Below are 14,960 nucleotides of genomic sequence, written 5' to 3' on the forward strand. Positions count from 1 at the left end.
ATAATTTTCTGAATTTTAGGTGATCATAAGTTGTTTTCATCACTTGTGGCAATGCGTTCCACAGGCGCGTGCCTATGTAAGAGAAGTTGGACGCATGGGTTGTCTTGTGTTTTAGTCCTTTGCAATTTGGGTAGTGGATATTCATGTAAGACCGTGATGAACTAGTACTATTTCTGATTGGGAGATTGATTAGGTCGATCATGTAACCTGGGACTTCACCATAGATAATCTTATGGACTAAGGTGCAGATTTTGAAAGAGATGCGTTCTTTGATAGGAAGCCAGTGCAATTTTTCACGGTGCGGTGTGGTGCTTTGGAATCGTGTCTTACCAAATATCAATCTGGCTGCTGTGTTTTGTGCCATCTGGAGTTTCCTCGTGATTGTTCCTTACATCCCACATAGATTCCATTGCAGTAATCAAGGTGGCTTAATACCATTGATTGAATTAAATTACAGAAAACATCTCTTGGGAAGAATGGTTTTAAACGCTTGAGTTTCCACATTGAATGAAACATTTTCTTTACAGCGGAGTTGACCTGGGACTCAAGTGTGAGATTTCGATCAATAGTAACACCTAGTATTTTGAGACTATCAGAGATGGGTAGGGAATGCTCTGGAGTGACTAAGATTGTGGGTTTATAATTGTTGTACTGGGATGAGAGGATAAGGCAATGCGTTTTATCAGTGTTCAGCTTCAATTGGAATGAGTTTGCCCATGAGTGCATGATGCTCAATTCACTTTTGATATCGTTGACGATTTCTGATAAATCATGTTAAAAAGGGATATACTACTACTACTTATTTCTATAGTGCTACTAGATGTATGCAGCGCTGTACACTTGAACATGAAGAGACAGTCCCTGCTTGACAGAGCTTACAATCTAATTAGGACAGACAAACAGGACAAACAAGAGATAAGGGAATATTAAAGTGAGGATGATAAAATAAGGGTTCTGAACAAGTGAATAAGGGTTAGGAGTTAAAAGCAGCATCAAAAAGGTGGGCTTTTAGCTTAGATTTGAAGACAGCCAGAGATGGAGCTTGACGTACCAGCTCAGGAAGTCTATTCCAGGCATATGGTGCAGCAAGATAAAAGGAACGGAGTCTGGAGTTAGTGTGGAGGAGAACGGTGCAGATAAGAGAGATTTACCCAGTAAACGGAGTTCCTGGGGAGGAATGTAGGGAGAGATGAGAGTGGAGAGGTACTGAGGAGCTGCAGAGTGAATGCACTTATAGGTCAATAAGAGGAGTTTGAACTGTATGCGGAAATGGATAGGAAGCCAGTGAAGTGACTTGAGGAGAGGGCTAATATGAGCATAACGACACTGGCGGAATATTAGTCGTGCAGCAGAATTTTGAACAGATTGAAGAGGAGAGAGATGGCTTAGTCGGAGACCTGTGAGAAGCAAGTTGCAATAGTCTAAGCGAGAGGTGATAAGAGCGTGGATGAGGGTTCTGGTAGTGTGCTCAGACAGGAAAGGGCGACAGGTTTTAGCAGTCTGTTGAATATGTGCAGAGAAGGAGAGGGAGGAGTCGAAGATGACCCCAAGGTTACGAGCTGATGAGACAGGAAGGATGAGAGTGTTATCCACAGAAATAGAGAATGGGGGAGGAGGAGAGGTTGGTTTAGGGGGAAAGATAAGAAGCTCAGTCTTGGTCATGTTTAGTTTCAGATGTCAGACAGGCAGGCTGATACTTTGGCCTGGGTTTCAGCTGAGATTTCTGGTGTGGAGAGGTAGATCTGTGAGTCATCAGCGTAAAGATGATACTGAAAACCATGGGATGAGATCAGAGTACCAAGGGAAGAAGTATAGATGGAGAAAAGAAGAGGTCCCAGGACAGATCCCTGAGGTACACTAACTGGCAGTGGGATAGAAGTAGAGGAGGATCCACTAGAGTATACACTAAAGGTACACTTTTTATTAATTTCTGTTTCAAATTAGGTGGCTGTCAGAAGGCCAGCACTGGTGGGGCTGGGAATATCTCTTTCAGTAACTCATCCTCCTGTAGATATTTTATGATTCTTCTCACTTTACAGGATCTCACAGTCACTCACATAGAAAAGACTTAGACCAAAGTGGACAGCCTTGAATTGGTAGTGACTATCAACAACCGAAAAACATAAGAACCTCTGGTGATTGGGATGAATAATATGTGCAAATACACCTCTGACAAGTCCAGAGACATCAATAATTCCTCCTGATGGACTGCGACTATGACCAATTATGACGTTTCCGTGGCAAAAGACAAAACCTTCAGAGCCCCGTTGAACCTCTTCAAATCCAGAATTGGCCAAAAGTTCCCTTTTTCTTGGGCATGATAACATATATCGCATACCTGCCAGAACCTCTACATGAGGAACTGGAACCACTGCTTCCAATGCTAAAAACCTGTCTAAAGTCTGATGCACAGCTAACGCTTTTAGGGGTGCTTGCAGGGTGACACAAGAAAAGGGTTCGGAAGATGGGGGGAGAATTCCAGGGTGTAGCCTTGCCTGAAGACATCCAGGACCCACTGATTTGAGGTAATTTGTGCCCATCAAACAGCTTCAACCTTTCCTTATGGGAATTATCAGAGGATGGGCCCAATCCACCTTTATTGGGAGGCTCCAGATGCCCTTGGGCCACCATCCCAGCCTCCACAGTGACCCCTCAAAAAGATTGAAAGGATGAGCCTCTACTCCAAAACCTACCTCTCTGGACTCCACTTGACCTGCCCAGATGGTATCACCTCACGTCTCTAAAATGTCCCCTGGTTGTATAGCGAGTCCCCAAGCGAGATCTATCCTCAGGGAGTCTGGATTCACACAAATCCTTCACCTGCTTCTTCAAATCTTCATGAAAAATAACTTACCCCTAAAGAACAGCTCAGATATACCTTTGAAACCACATCCGCACACCAATTTCTTAGCCAGTGCAAATGCCTCTCCGCTACTACCAAGGCCAAATTCTTTGTGGAAGCCTTAACGAAATCATACACGGTGTCTGTCAAAAAGGCTGTACCTAACAAGTTTATGACATTCTCAGAAACTTGTGCTATGGTTTACCCCAGGGAATCTGGAAGTCTGTCCAGCAAAAACAGACTCGAGCCACATAACCTTCCGAGATGCTTGCTTGCAATGCCAGAGCAGAGGACCTCAAAGGATCTCTTCAAGAGGGTTTCCATTCTTCAATCCTGAGGATCATTTAACACCCCTCTTCAATGGGAACTGCCGGTTTTTTGATGACAGCTGTGACCAGAGCATTAACCTTTGGTAACTTGAAACTCTCCAAATCTGTCAAAGGAAGATGATAAAGGCAAGACATGGATCTGCTAATTCTTAGGGCCAAGTTGGTGGGGGGGGGGGGGGGGGGGGGAGTGCTATTCAGTCTCCACCAGCTCTTCGAAGTCTTCATTACACAGGGAGGTTCTCACAGGATTCCTGATCCCTTTCAAAAGAGGATCTCCTTTTCTACTTACCGGAGACTCCTTATCAGACAAATGAAGCACCAATAGAACTTCAGTAATCATCTAGATCCTGTTTTTCTGATAAGTGCTGCCTCTTGGCCCCATAAGGACCCCTCGAGAACGCAACACCCTCCTTGCCTCTGACAGCTGCAAGCTTCAAAGAAGAGGGGACCAGCTGGTGCAGCAATAATACAAACTCTGGGGGAAAGGCAGAAGAAACCCCACCAGTATTCTGCCTGTGTAGCACTGGAGGTTCATCTGAAAGGGCTGTGTATAAGTTAAGGTAAACTCAAAACTGCAGTGCTTTCTGCCAGCTTGTTCCCTCTGAATCCTGCTGGGGCAGCTCTACTGGGCTGGTCTACACTTCCAGAACCTCCTGGGCCCACTTTGGAGCACCGCTGGGAGTCACCTGCAACCCCAAAACTGACAGTGCTGACTCACAAATGTGGCAAAATCCACTAAATGTAGACACCAAATGCCACGCTAGGCAAGCAGCAGTGGCGTGGTTTGTCTGAAGAAGTTGCCATCTTGGCTCAATGGTCCCCACAGTGCCCAGCAGAAAGCTTCCCACTGCTGAACAAAGGATATCTCCACACCTGAAATGAGAGTTAAGCTGCAGGGGAAAGAAAACCAGTAGTGAGTGGAAGGCGTTGAGGCACAGGATAACTCTCAAAGGAAGTCATGGGTGAGGAAAGGGACCTGAACAACAGAGTGTGCATCCTTGGGGCAGGAAAACCTCACAATAATAACTTCCTCCTAGGTTCTGGTTTTTTTTTTTTTAAACCAAATTACACTCTCTACCTTAACATATGAGGCCAAAAGGGAACACCCAAACCAGGCCAGACTCAACAAGGGCTGCACAGGTACTCACTACCATCTGCTGAGGAGAGTGAGAAATACTGGTGAGTTCTGGGCTGCAAAGACGTTTATATTACATCACTCAGTAGTTCTCTGTCTGCTAGTAGGAAGACATACACCTACTACTGCTACTTAATATTTCTAAAGCGCTACTAGGGTTACGCAGCGCTGTACAGTTTAACATAGAAGGACGGTCCCTGCTGAAGGAGCTTTCAATCTAAAGGACAAATGTACAGTCACCTCTCCAGACCATGCCCAACAAGTGGGTAAGGAATAAAAAGTGCTGAAAGATCAGACTGGATGATGGTTTTATCACAATAATTTCTACAGTGACAGATATAAGTTCAAATATTTTGACTGGGATATCAAAAGAGGTTTGAGACTTAGAGCCTCCTTTTTCTTCACCCACGTTTGATTAGACACAGCCATTTTGGCTAGTTGTTGGAACAACCAATAACTAGCTGTGCTTGGCACAACTGGAGACAATCCATCATGGTGCCTTTTTCTTTGCTGCTCCTGACCTTGTCCTGCGATTTGGTCTTAAAGAAATGCAAATCGCTGCTCAAAGCAACGCCTGATTGAAAGTAATTGCTCTAATTGCGTGTGTTCTTGAGTGGACGGTTCACTTCACTATAAATTTTGTAGTTCCTTTCTCACACTTTTATTATTATTTGTTAACCGCTTTGCCCTGTCCATCAGTTGAAGTGGTATATCACGTTTTCAATAATTAATTGCATACTCACAGGATCTGTCTGGTATTCACGACTGTACAGCTCATGGCAATTGTTGAAGATATATTCATAGGTAGAGTTCAGGCAGGCCTTTACACAGTCTTTCACCACCTGACTGGCTCGTGGTGGGCTTTGGAGTTCCTGAACCTAGTAAAGGAGAAGGTATATACATAGCTAAATTTGTTATACTTGGCTTGTACATAGGACATTGCTTGTACATAGGACATAACTGGCTGACATACCTTAAAATGTGCAACTGGCAATAGATCCAGCATGGCAAATACTCAGCAGCACATGTTTTCTAGATTTTTGCAATGTAGAGTACTTTTTCAATATCTCATGACTTTAATTACACAGACTGCCTCGTTACCTTTCCAAGATGAAGCTTTCTTTGTTGGTACCTTAAAAGTTACATCTTATAAAATTTTTATGACACAGCTTCAGCAGAATTTTACATTCTCTTTAGATTTCACAGGTGTTCATTCCAGAGATTAGTTATCAGATGTTTTCTTAAAATTTGCAAACCACTGGGTAATAAGTAAATACTATGAGACTCATTTTTCTATTTGCTACTATGAACCTTTTTAGGTCAATAAGGAACATCACAACTGGGAACATGTTTCATAGCTGGCATCTGACAAAATGCCTTGTGATACTTATATGTAGTTATTTTGGTGATCATTTATAATACAAAGGGCCAAATCTATGAAGTATAGAATAGGAAATACAAGTTATATACATAATTTACCTAGCAGAAACTGCATATAGGTTTTCTGCACTCATGCATCTAGCCAGGTGGGAGGGGCCCACTCATCACTGCTGTACTGTGCTCACTGCATGGTTTATCTGCCCTACTCTCCACCTATGTTGCATCCCTATTAGGCCATGGGATGGGGTAGGGTCTTGGCTGGTATGGGTGGCAGGGTATGTTGCAGCCTATGATCTTGCTGGTTGCAAGACCTCATGACATAGGAACCCCTCCTCCCTCCACATTATCTTAATGAAGGCATTTTGGAAGTTGTGCAATTGAAAGCTGTTTGCTTTCCCCTGACGTAGCTTCTTTGTGAAACAGGAGGCGGCCCCTGTTGGCAATGTCTTCAAATTTTGCTTTCAATTACAGCGGACCGTGTGACCAATAGTTGATTTATATATTTGGATTGAGAACACAAGACTTTGAACTATATTGCACCTTTCTTCCATATCTGATTTCATTTTGTTTCCTACCTTTCTGAAGTTTTGTACTGAACCGTGAGTTAAAAAATTTTTTTGTCATTTAAGTGGAGTTTTTTTGGCCAGTAATTGAATGGATAGCTATGAATGCACTTTGTGCATAAGCTAAGCTTTAGTTCTGAGGCCTTTTTCTCCACAATATAAAATTAATAAAATTTCAGCGGCAGGAAACATCCTATATCAGAATTTGTTGTAGGCTGAGTATTTTGATTTTCTAATTAAACACCACCAATATTGACGTGTAAATGTCAAGTCAGGAAATGCTAGGGAGGTAAAGTTCCTAGATGAAAAAAATGACTGCTTCATGGAGTACCTGATTCAGGAATCAACAAGAGGGGAAGTTATTAGAGATCTAGTCCTTAGTGGAATGCAAAACTTGGTGCAAGAGTTAACAGTATTGGGGCCACTTAGTTATACTGATTATAACATGATCAAATTTGAGTTAATAACTAGAGTTAAGAACCTAAGGAAATTGAGACATTATCATGTAACTTTCCAAGGGCAACTATGACAAAATGAGGAAAATGCTAAGAAAAACTAAAAGGTGCAGCTGCAAAGGCTAAAAATGCAATTCTATAAGCTGGTGCCTAAATTTACGTACCAATAACGCACCTAGTTTATAGAACAGTAGTGCTTATGTGTGTGACTGGCACTCATAATTGGCAGTTTCACATATGAGTGCTAGGCACTATTCTATAAACAGGGCACCTAAATCGCTTAGCATGCAAATGTCAGGTGCAGAATACATATGGGTGGAGCTTGGTTGTGCCACAGGTGTGTTTTTAAATGACACACACAACTTATAGAATACTATCAGTTGTGTACATTGCATGCCACACTTACGAACCCACATATGCCAGCCATTGAACAGTCACAAGTGGGCATACCTACCTTCTGGCATGCTGACATGGCTTTGAACTAGGATTTTAAAATGGCTTAGGCACGGTCTTAAGCTGTTATAGAATTGACATTAAGAACGCCCCTTTGGGGGCGCTGTTGAGCCATGCATCAAGATGGCTGCCTGAATCACCTGCTCCACTTCCTCAAATTGATTATCAGTCTAAGCACTTTTGTTTGCAACGGATTTTTGCTCCAAAATGTATACACTGCACCCTAGATTCCTTTTTGCAATGTCAAAGATTAAATCAGGGAAACCAGAGGCTTTAAATCTGATTCCTCCAGGTCCTAAATGCACAAAGCAGGATCCTCCATTCTTGATCTAGATGGTGGTGGGGAAAAAGTTGAAGAGCTCTGGCCTTGCATGAACTTACTTCAAAACATTATGAAACTACAAGTGAGCTAAAAGCAGATCTGCAAAATCTTAACCAACTCTTTAGAGGCCTTTCAAAGTCGAGTTGAAAAACTTGAGACCAGAGCTGACAACAACATGGACACAGAAACAAATAAGGAAATTAGAGCAAGAGATAGAGGATCTTTAGACATCACCGAAACAATATATGTATTCTGGGTTTGAAAGAAGGAGCTGAGGGCCCAGATATGATCATTTTTCTGCAGGCATGGCTCCCCCGATATTCTGCGTATTTCTAAGGATCCTCCCCTTGCCATTCGAAAGAGCTCATCGCACTCCCTCGAGGCTGAAGATAGGCCTTTTACATCCTAGGCCTATTGATGCTAAACTACTACAATATCTGCAAGCGCTGCAAATATTGTCTACTGCCCACGCTGTTAAGGATTTGAAATTTGAGGGAAAGAGAATTTTAATTGTACCAGATCTAGAAAAATCAACAGCATGGAAGCGCAAATCTTTCTTGGAAATGTGTGCGCGCTTGAAATCTATGGGTTCCAGATATAGTCTATAATATTCTGCCCATATGACAATTACTTTAAATAACTCTACAAGATCTTTTGATTCTTCTGAGCAATTATAAAATTACTTTGATCAATATCAGTCTCAAGGGATGTCCACATGACTGTGTTGCTTTCTGCTTAATTCTGACTCTCAATTTGGCTCATCCGTATATGCCTCCTAAGTGCCTCGTGCTCTGACTATGCATTTTCCCTTTTAATATGGGATTATTGCAATATCAGTTGCATATCATATGTCATCAATTAACCATTTGAGGTTAATATTGGCTCTCAGAAATATACTTGCAGATTTTATACAATATGCTGTATGTGCTTAGATACTATATTTTAATATATCTAGGAGTGGTGATTTGGGTGACTTCTTGCTCTCACTTGACAGCTCCATTTCTTACTAGTTAGTGGTTGAACTGTTCCAGTTCTTTATGCCGTTCGATTTATACCGCTCTCAAACATACTGCACCTTTTCAATAATTTTATACTTTTGCATAAAGCTTTTACTATATGAACAATTTATGTCATTTTTCATATAATTATGATGCATAGTAACATAGTAGATGACGGCAGAAAAAGACCTGCATGGTCCATCCAGTCTGCCCAACAAGATAACTCATATTTGCTGCTTTTTGTGTATACCCTACTTTGATTTGTACCTGTGCTCTTCAGGGCACAGACCGTATTATAAGTCTGCCCCGCACTATCCCCGCCTCCCAACCACCAGCCACACCTCCCAATCACCGGCTCTGGCACAGGCACGGACCGTATAAGTCTGTATAAGATGCAATTTAACAACATTGTAAATATGGTTTCTTGGAATGTCAATGGCCTAAGTCACCCTATTAAGTGCAAAAAGATTCTCATATATTTAAAAAAATTACAGTCACAGATTATCTTTTTACAGGAAGCTCATGTTTCTAATACTAATCTGTTTATAAAAGGATCTAATTGGATTGCTAATTCTTATGATGCTCCATCCGAGGGTGGAAGACATGGAGTTTCTATTTTAGTTCATAAAGATCTTCCATTGCAGGTTTTAGAACAAGAGGCTGATCCTAAAAGGTAGATGGTTAATATTAAAAGTTTCCTTAGTCTCCCATGGTACTGGTGAACATCTATGTGCCTAATGTAGATTCTCATTTTGTTTTTTAGTACTCTGTCAAAAATTGCAAGCCTATTATTATGGCAGGTGATTTTAATTTACCTTTAGATATCTGGCTTGATAGACATTCTAGAACCAAAATTTCACCAGCTAAAGCTTCTACTACCTTGTATTCCCTTATTTCTCAATTTCATTTGAAAGGATCCATGGAGATTACAACATCCCAATGATAAGGGATACACCTTTTTTCACCACCCCATTATAGTTTTCTAGACTACATTATTCTTTTAATTTCTCAATCCCTGTTGTCATCATTGTCTCACACTAAAATTTCTCCTATTGTAGTTTCAGATCTTTTCCATTTCCATAAACTGGAAAACTTCCTCACCTATCATATCTCCTTTATGGCATTTACCCTGCTATCTTTTAGCAGATGATGTAATTAAAACTCGTATTCAAAAATTTACTCAAGAATTTTTTCATCTGAATAATTCCCCAGATATTAGTTTAATGACAATTTGGGAAGCCTATAAAGCTGCCCTCAGAGGAGAAATGATTTCTCTAAATGCCCATAAAATTAAAGCAGATAATGCTCAAACTGTTTTGCTGGAACAAAAAACTAAAGAATTTGGTGCTTATTTGATTAATAATGATTTCCTGATCCTGAATAATCTATAGAAATCTAAACAAATGTTAAAGCAGGTCAGGAACTTTTTGAGTATCATTCAAGACATTACTCTGAACACAACAAAAGTAGTCACCTGCTTGTAAATTATTTAAAGAGAAAAAGAAACAAAGTGCAGATTCCTGCTGTTAAAACACAGTCTAATACAGTGGTTCCCAAACTTTTTCAGTTCATGGCACCCTTCGTGTCTGAGCAACTTTTTGCACCCCCCCCCCCCCCAACCACACAGGTCTCCATCTTTTTATCTACACAAAGTAGAGAGATGTGGTAGCCGTGTTAGTCCACTTTTAAAAGTAATCAATAGAAATAGAATAAAATAAAACATAGAAAAGAAAACGATACCTTTTTTATTGGACTAACTTAATACATTTTTAGATTACCTTTCGAAGGTAGCCCTTCTTAGTCAGATCAGAAATAAGCAAATTTTGATAAGTAACAGTATATATAAATGAAACATCAATGGAGATACCAAAAAATCTTCAATTACTAATCATAATGGTTTATAAGCAGCATTAACATAGAACCAATAGCAAACTTGTTGTAAGACAGTAAGCTTTGAGGCATATTTTCAAAGCACTTTGGGAGGCTAAGTTCCATAGGTTTCTATGGAACTTTGGGAGGCTAAGTGCTTTGAAAATGAGCCTCTTTATGATCTAATATAATAATTTGCACCTACAACGTTCTGAAGCTGACTCCGTGGCAGTGTGTCACTGAAGCCGTGTAGTTTTCGTAGGGTTCGTAATTGCCCCGCCCTCGAGGGAATTCTGTATAGTTGCCAGGGAACATCAAAGTATTTCACTGACAGTCTGAAGGGATGAGGGAGGGGTGGGTTAGGTGAGAAACAGAGAGGACCGAGAGGGTAAGGGACGGGAGATATGCATGGTGATCAGAGGGTGACAAAGCAGTGAAATTTCATGGTTTATAATGGGCTAGAAAACCCAGATCTTTGTTAAGTCCTCTCTGGTGGGTGTAAAAATATTTAATCATTTTGACTTCAAAGGTCTTGTGTTCCTGTATTGTTTTAAAGTTTCCTTTTAGTATTCTCACCATAAAATCATTGGTACAGTGTTCTGGCTTTGTAAAGTGCTGTCCCACAGAGGTAACATCCTGGCTGGAACTGGCATTTTTCATATGATGTCTATGTAAATTAAATCTCTTCTTCAGCATCTAGCTTGTTTCTCCAATATAGCACCTTATTTAACCAATAATATACTTTCAAATAGTTTATACCTCTTGAACCCTTACTACCAGTCATCAGCCAAAATCCATATATCCCAGGTATTGCATACACTGAGGGAAATTAAAATTACAGCATATGCTGTGATGTTCTTTTATATTTGTCACATCCTGCTAAGTCTATTCCTATTCTCTTTCAACTTATTGACTCATTCTGTTTTCTCAGGGTCCCTTCTCCTTCTGACGTCGCGTTTGTTCCCTGCCTTCTGCCGGCAAAACCAGTTGCCAGGTCTGCGTCTAGGGTTTGTCGAGCCCCGATTCAGAGTACTATGTACAGTTCTGGAGACTGCACCTTCAAAAAGATAAAAACAGGATGGAATCAATCCAGAGGGCATCTAATAAAGTGGGCATTGGTCATAAAGTGTATGGGGACAAACTTAATCTCAATATGTATACTTTGGAAGAAAGGTGTGAGAGAGGAGAGAGATATGATGGAAACATTTAAATCTGTGGCACAAATGCACAAGGCAGGTCTCTTTCAATTGAAAGGAAGTTCCGAAATGAAGGGGCATAGGGTGAAAGTGAAAGGGGGTGGAGGAAGTGACATCATTGGACAGAATGGCTGCATAAGAGATGAGCTCCCACTTCCCACGGTGAAATTCAGCACTTTAAAGCTTATTTTTGCAACAGCGGAGTGTCAGGCGACGGATTAACGAATGCAAACAGTTTTAAAAATGAGCTCACTCTCGGAGATGGCGGATCTTTCCCGCTACGCTTTCACAGGGGGAAAGCCAGCAGTGCACGCTCCGGCCCAGGAAACGGCGGCCACTGTAGGAGTATTTCTCTGTGTGTCTCACCTTGCTGGTGTTGTCTCCACAGTCTCTGTTAACTGCTACAGCTTTTCCCACCTAAAATTTAAACTCTTGCCCACAAAATATTTAAATATCTTTCAAAAAAGGAAAAAGGATCTGAATGAAGAAAACGTGAAGAAGCATAAACACTAGCAAGTTAGATGCAAAGAACTGATAAAGAAGTCTAAAAGAGAATTTGAAAAGAAGCTTGCTGTATAGATAAACACACGCAAAACTTTTTCAGGTACATTAGAAGCAGGAAGTCTGCGAAGGAGTCAATTGGACCATTAGATCATCATGAAGTAAAGGGGGCACTTTGGGATGACAAGGCTGTAGAGGATGGATTGTTTCTGTCTTTTCTAAGGAAGATTGTAAGCGAGCTACCTATATCCAAAATGGTATTTAAAGGTAATGATCTGCAGGAAATGAAACAAATCTCGTTGAACCTGTAAGATAGAATAGCTCAAAACAAGATAAAGAGCAGAAAATCACATGGACCAGATGGTATATATTGCAGAATACTGAAAGAACTCAAAAATGAAACTTCAGGTTTTCTATCATTAAAATTGTCTACGGTACCTAAGATTGGAGGGTGGCTAACATAATGCCAATTTTTTTTTAAATGGTTCCAGGAGTGACTGAGGAAACTGCAGACTGGTGAGTCAAATTGGTAGGGACTATTGTTTAAAAAAACAAAGTTAATGAACACAAATATTGATATGATTTAATGCTACAGAGTCACCATGGATTTAGCCAAGGGAAATCTTGCTTCACCAGTCTGCGAGTGTAATTTGTGTACTTTGTCCAAGGTCCAATATACTTTGCTCTTCTTGGTATCAAGCTGAATGCCAATATATTTCAGTGAAGGGGCAGGAACTACTTAGGTTTTTGGAAACTGATTACCCGCCTCAGACTCCAATAACTGAATGATTCTGGCGGTGGACATTCAACCTTTTTTTCAAATGTGGTTCCTTACAAAGATAATTCACCACCATCACCATGAATTTGGAGAAGGCCTTTGGGACAGTATTGTGAGCCTGGAATTGGAATTACTGGCCAAAGACTGCAAACCTGAAACAACTCTAAAGGCCATCCCTGAAGAGAACACTGGATACAGGCTTCCAACAAACTCAGGGTAATGAGGACTCCATATTTTATCACTGCAGAAATAAATGTGCACAAGTTTTTCACTTGAAATGCAGTATTCAAAGCACACTGATGACCCATTTAAGTTGAAGAATAGGCCAAAATATACCTTCATTATAAAGGACCACAAATCACAAGGAATACTTGCTCTGATCTAGATCTGTTTCTAGGCTGGGGATGACTGCCTCCAACTGAACCACCCAGTTCAGTGTGACCAATACTGCAAGTTCTTTTTGCCATGGAATGGTAAGGGGGCACTATAAAGGTGTCTGAAATTAGAGAGGCTAATTCTAGTGTATAACCATTTAAGTACTGCATCCAAGACATCTCTGTCTGAAGTGAATTGGTAGGAAAAACATCTGAGAGTTCCCTTCACCAGAGGAGCCAAAATGTGAGCCTACTGGCCTTTTTTGGGAGGTGGCCCCCCTGTCAAGGAATTTCTACCACCTATCTTTCTGATTTCCCTAAAGCAGTGCCCCTTGCTGGAGTTTCTGGTGGTTTCAGACAAGAGACCTGTCTAGAATACACTTTCAGGACTTTCTAAATCAAATGTGGAAAATGGATATTATAAAATTGCAGAGATGAATATGATATAATAGAAGTCTACAAGATAATGAGCGGAGTAGAGCAGACAGATGTGAAGCGTTTGTTTACATTTTCAAACAACAATAGAACCAGGGGACACAAGATGAAGCTAGAATATGGCAGATTTAGAACAAACAGGAGAAAGGTTTTCTTTACTCAGCGTGTAGTTGGACTCTGGAACTCGTTGCCGGAAAATGTTTAAGTGTGGGGTTTTAACAGATTCCTGAGAGAAAAGTACATTGAACATTATTAAAAATTAAAATTTTTTAATGGGTTTTGCCGGGTTCTTGAAGCCTGGATTGCCCACTGTCGGAGACAGGATGCTGGGCTTCATGGACCCTTGGTCTTTTCCCAGTATGGCAGTTCTTATGCAATATGTGCTTACAAGTATATATGCTGAGAAGAACATACATACTTTTTATTATTATGCGTAAGATATAGATGCAACTGCAAAAGAAAAGCTCAAACAGAGGTGAACCACAGACTTAAGAAAAAATAAGACAGAGAAGTTGAAAAGTGACATAATGGTGTATTTTCCATTCCTCAGTTCACAGAAAGGCATGCCAATGGGGAATCCCAGTGGGAAGAAAATGTGTTTTGATAGGCTGGTAGTGGCTGTGAGAGTAGTTGGCAAGGGGGAGACAGTACACGGTGAACTGCTGGTATGTGTCTGCAAGTGGTATGGTGTCTATATTTGTTCTGGAGTGTATAGATGAGTTGGGTCCCTAGTAGCAATCTGTCTTCTTTTTGACTGTGGCTGAAGCTCCTCTTTCTTCCGCTGCTGGGATCTGAATCCTTATTGGACGTCTAATCTTTTGTCATGGCTTCTGCTCCTGTTTTTCTTCTGCCACTGAGAGCTCAGTGTTTGGTGGCAGACTAACACCATCTTTGTTGCAGACAAGCTCTTCTTGTTGTTCTGCCCTTATGAATGTTCCATTGATACCCAACTCCCAGTGGCAAAGCCATATTTTTTTTCATGTTTTTGGTGCTGCAGAGGTTGGGGTCCTCAATGCACTAACTTTCTTACTTTCCCTCTCAGCATTGGTTAGCAGGACCTGACTTTCCTGCTACTCCACTCACTTGCACCTCAGTTGCCTCCTTCTGTTCAAGTATAAAGAAGCCTAAACAGACAGATGGATGGGCTATTGTATAAGTAAAACATTCCCCCCCCCCCCCCCCCTCACAAAACCTCAAAATTTGCGAGTTCTTAAAAATTGCCAACAATTATTCTTTGGAATTCAACTGTGCAGGTTGGTTTTACTCTCTGTATCCAAGTGCCCTGGTTCATAAAAAACATTTATAACACTCCAAAAGTCACTTTACGTTT

The 14,960-nt window shown here is 40.9% G+C and overlaps 1 protein-coding gene across 3 annotated transcripts in view; it reads right to left on the reverse strand.

Annotated features, from left to right (window-relative positions):
- UNC13B (unc-13 homolog B) overlaps window positions 1–14,960 on the reverse strand; it is a 763,085-nt gene that overhangs the window by 160,233 nt on the left and 587,892 nt on the right. For all 3 annotated transcript variants that reach the window (XM_030192818.1, XM_030192817.1, XM_030192819.1), the window contains one exon: window positions 5,050–5,184. In XM_030192818.1, the coding sequence (XP_030048678.1) occupies window positions 5,050–5,184 (135 nt within the window). The remainder of the gene's footprint in view (window positions 1–5,049; window positions 5,185–14,960) is intronic.

This window comes from Microcaecilia unicolor, chromosome 2 (genome assembly GCF_901765095.1).
Source record: "Microcaecilia unicolor chromosome 2, aMicUni1.1, whole genome shotgun sequence".
Lineage (NCBI taxonomy): Eukaryota > Metazoa > Chordata > Amphibia > Gymnophiona > Siphonopidae > Microcaecilia > Microcaecilia unicolor.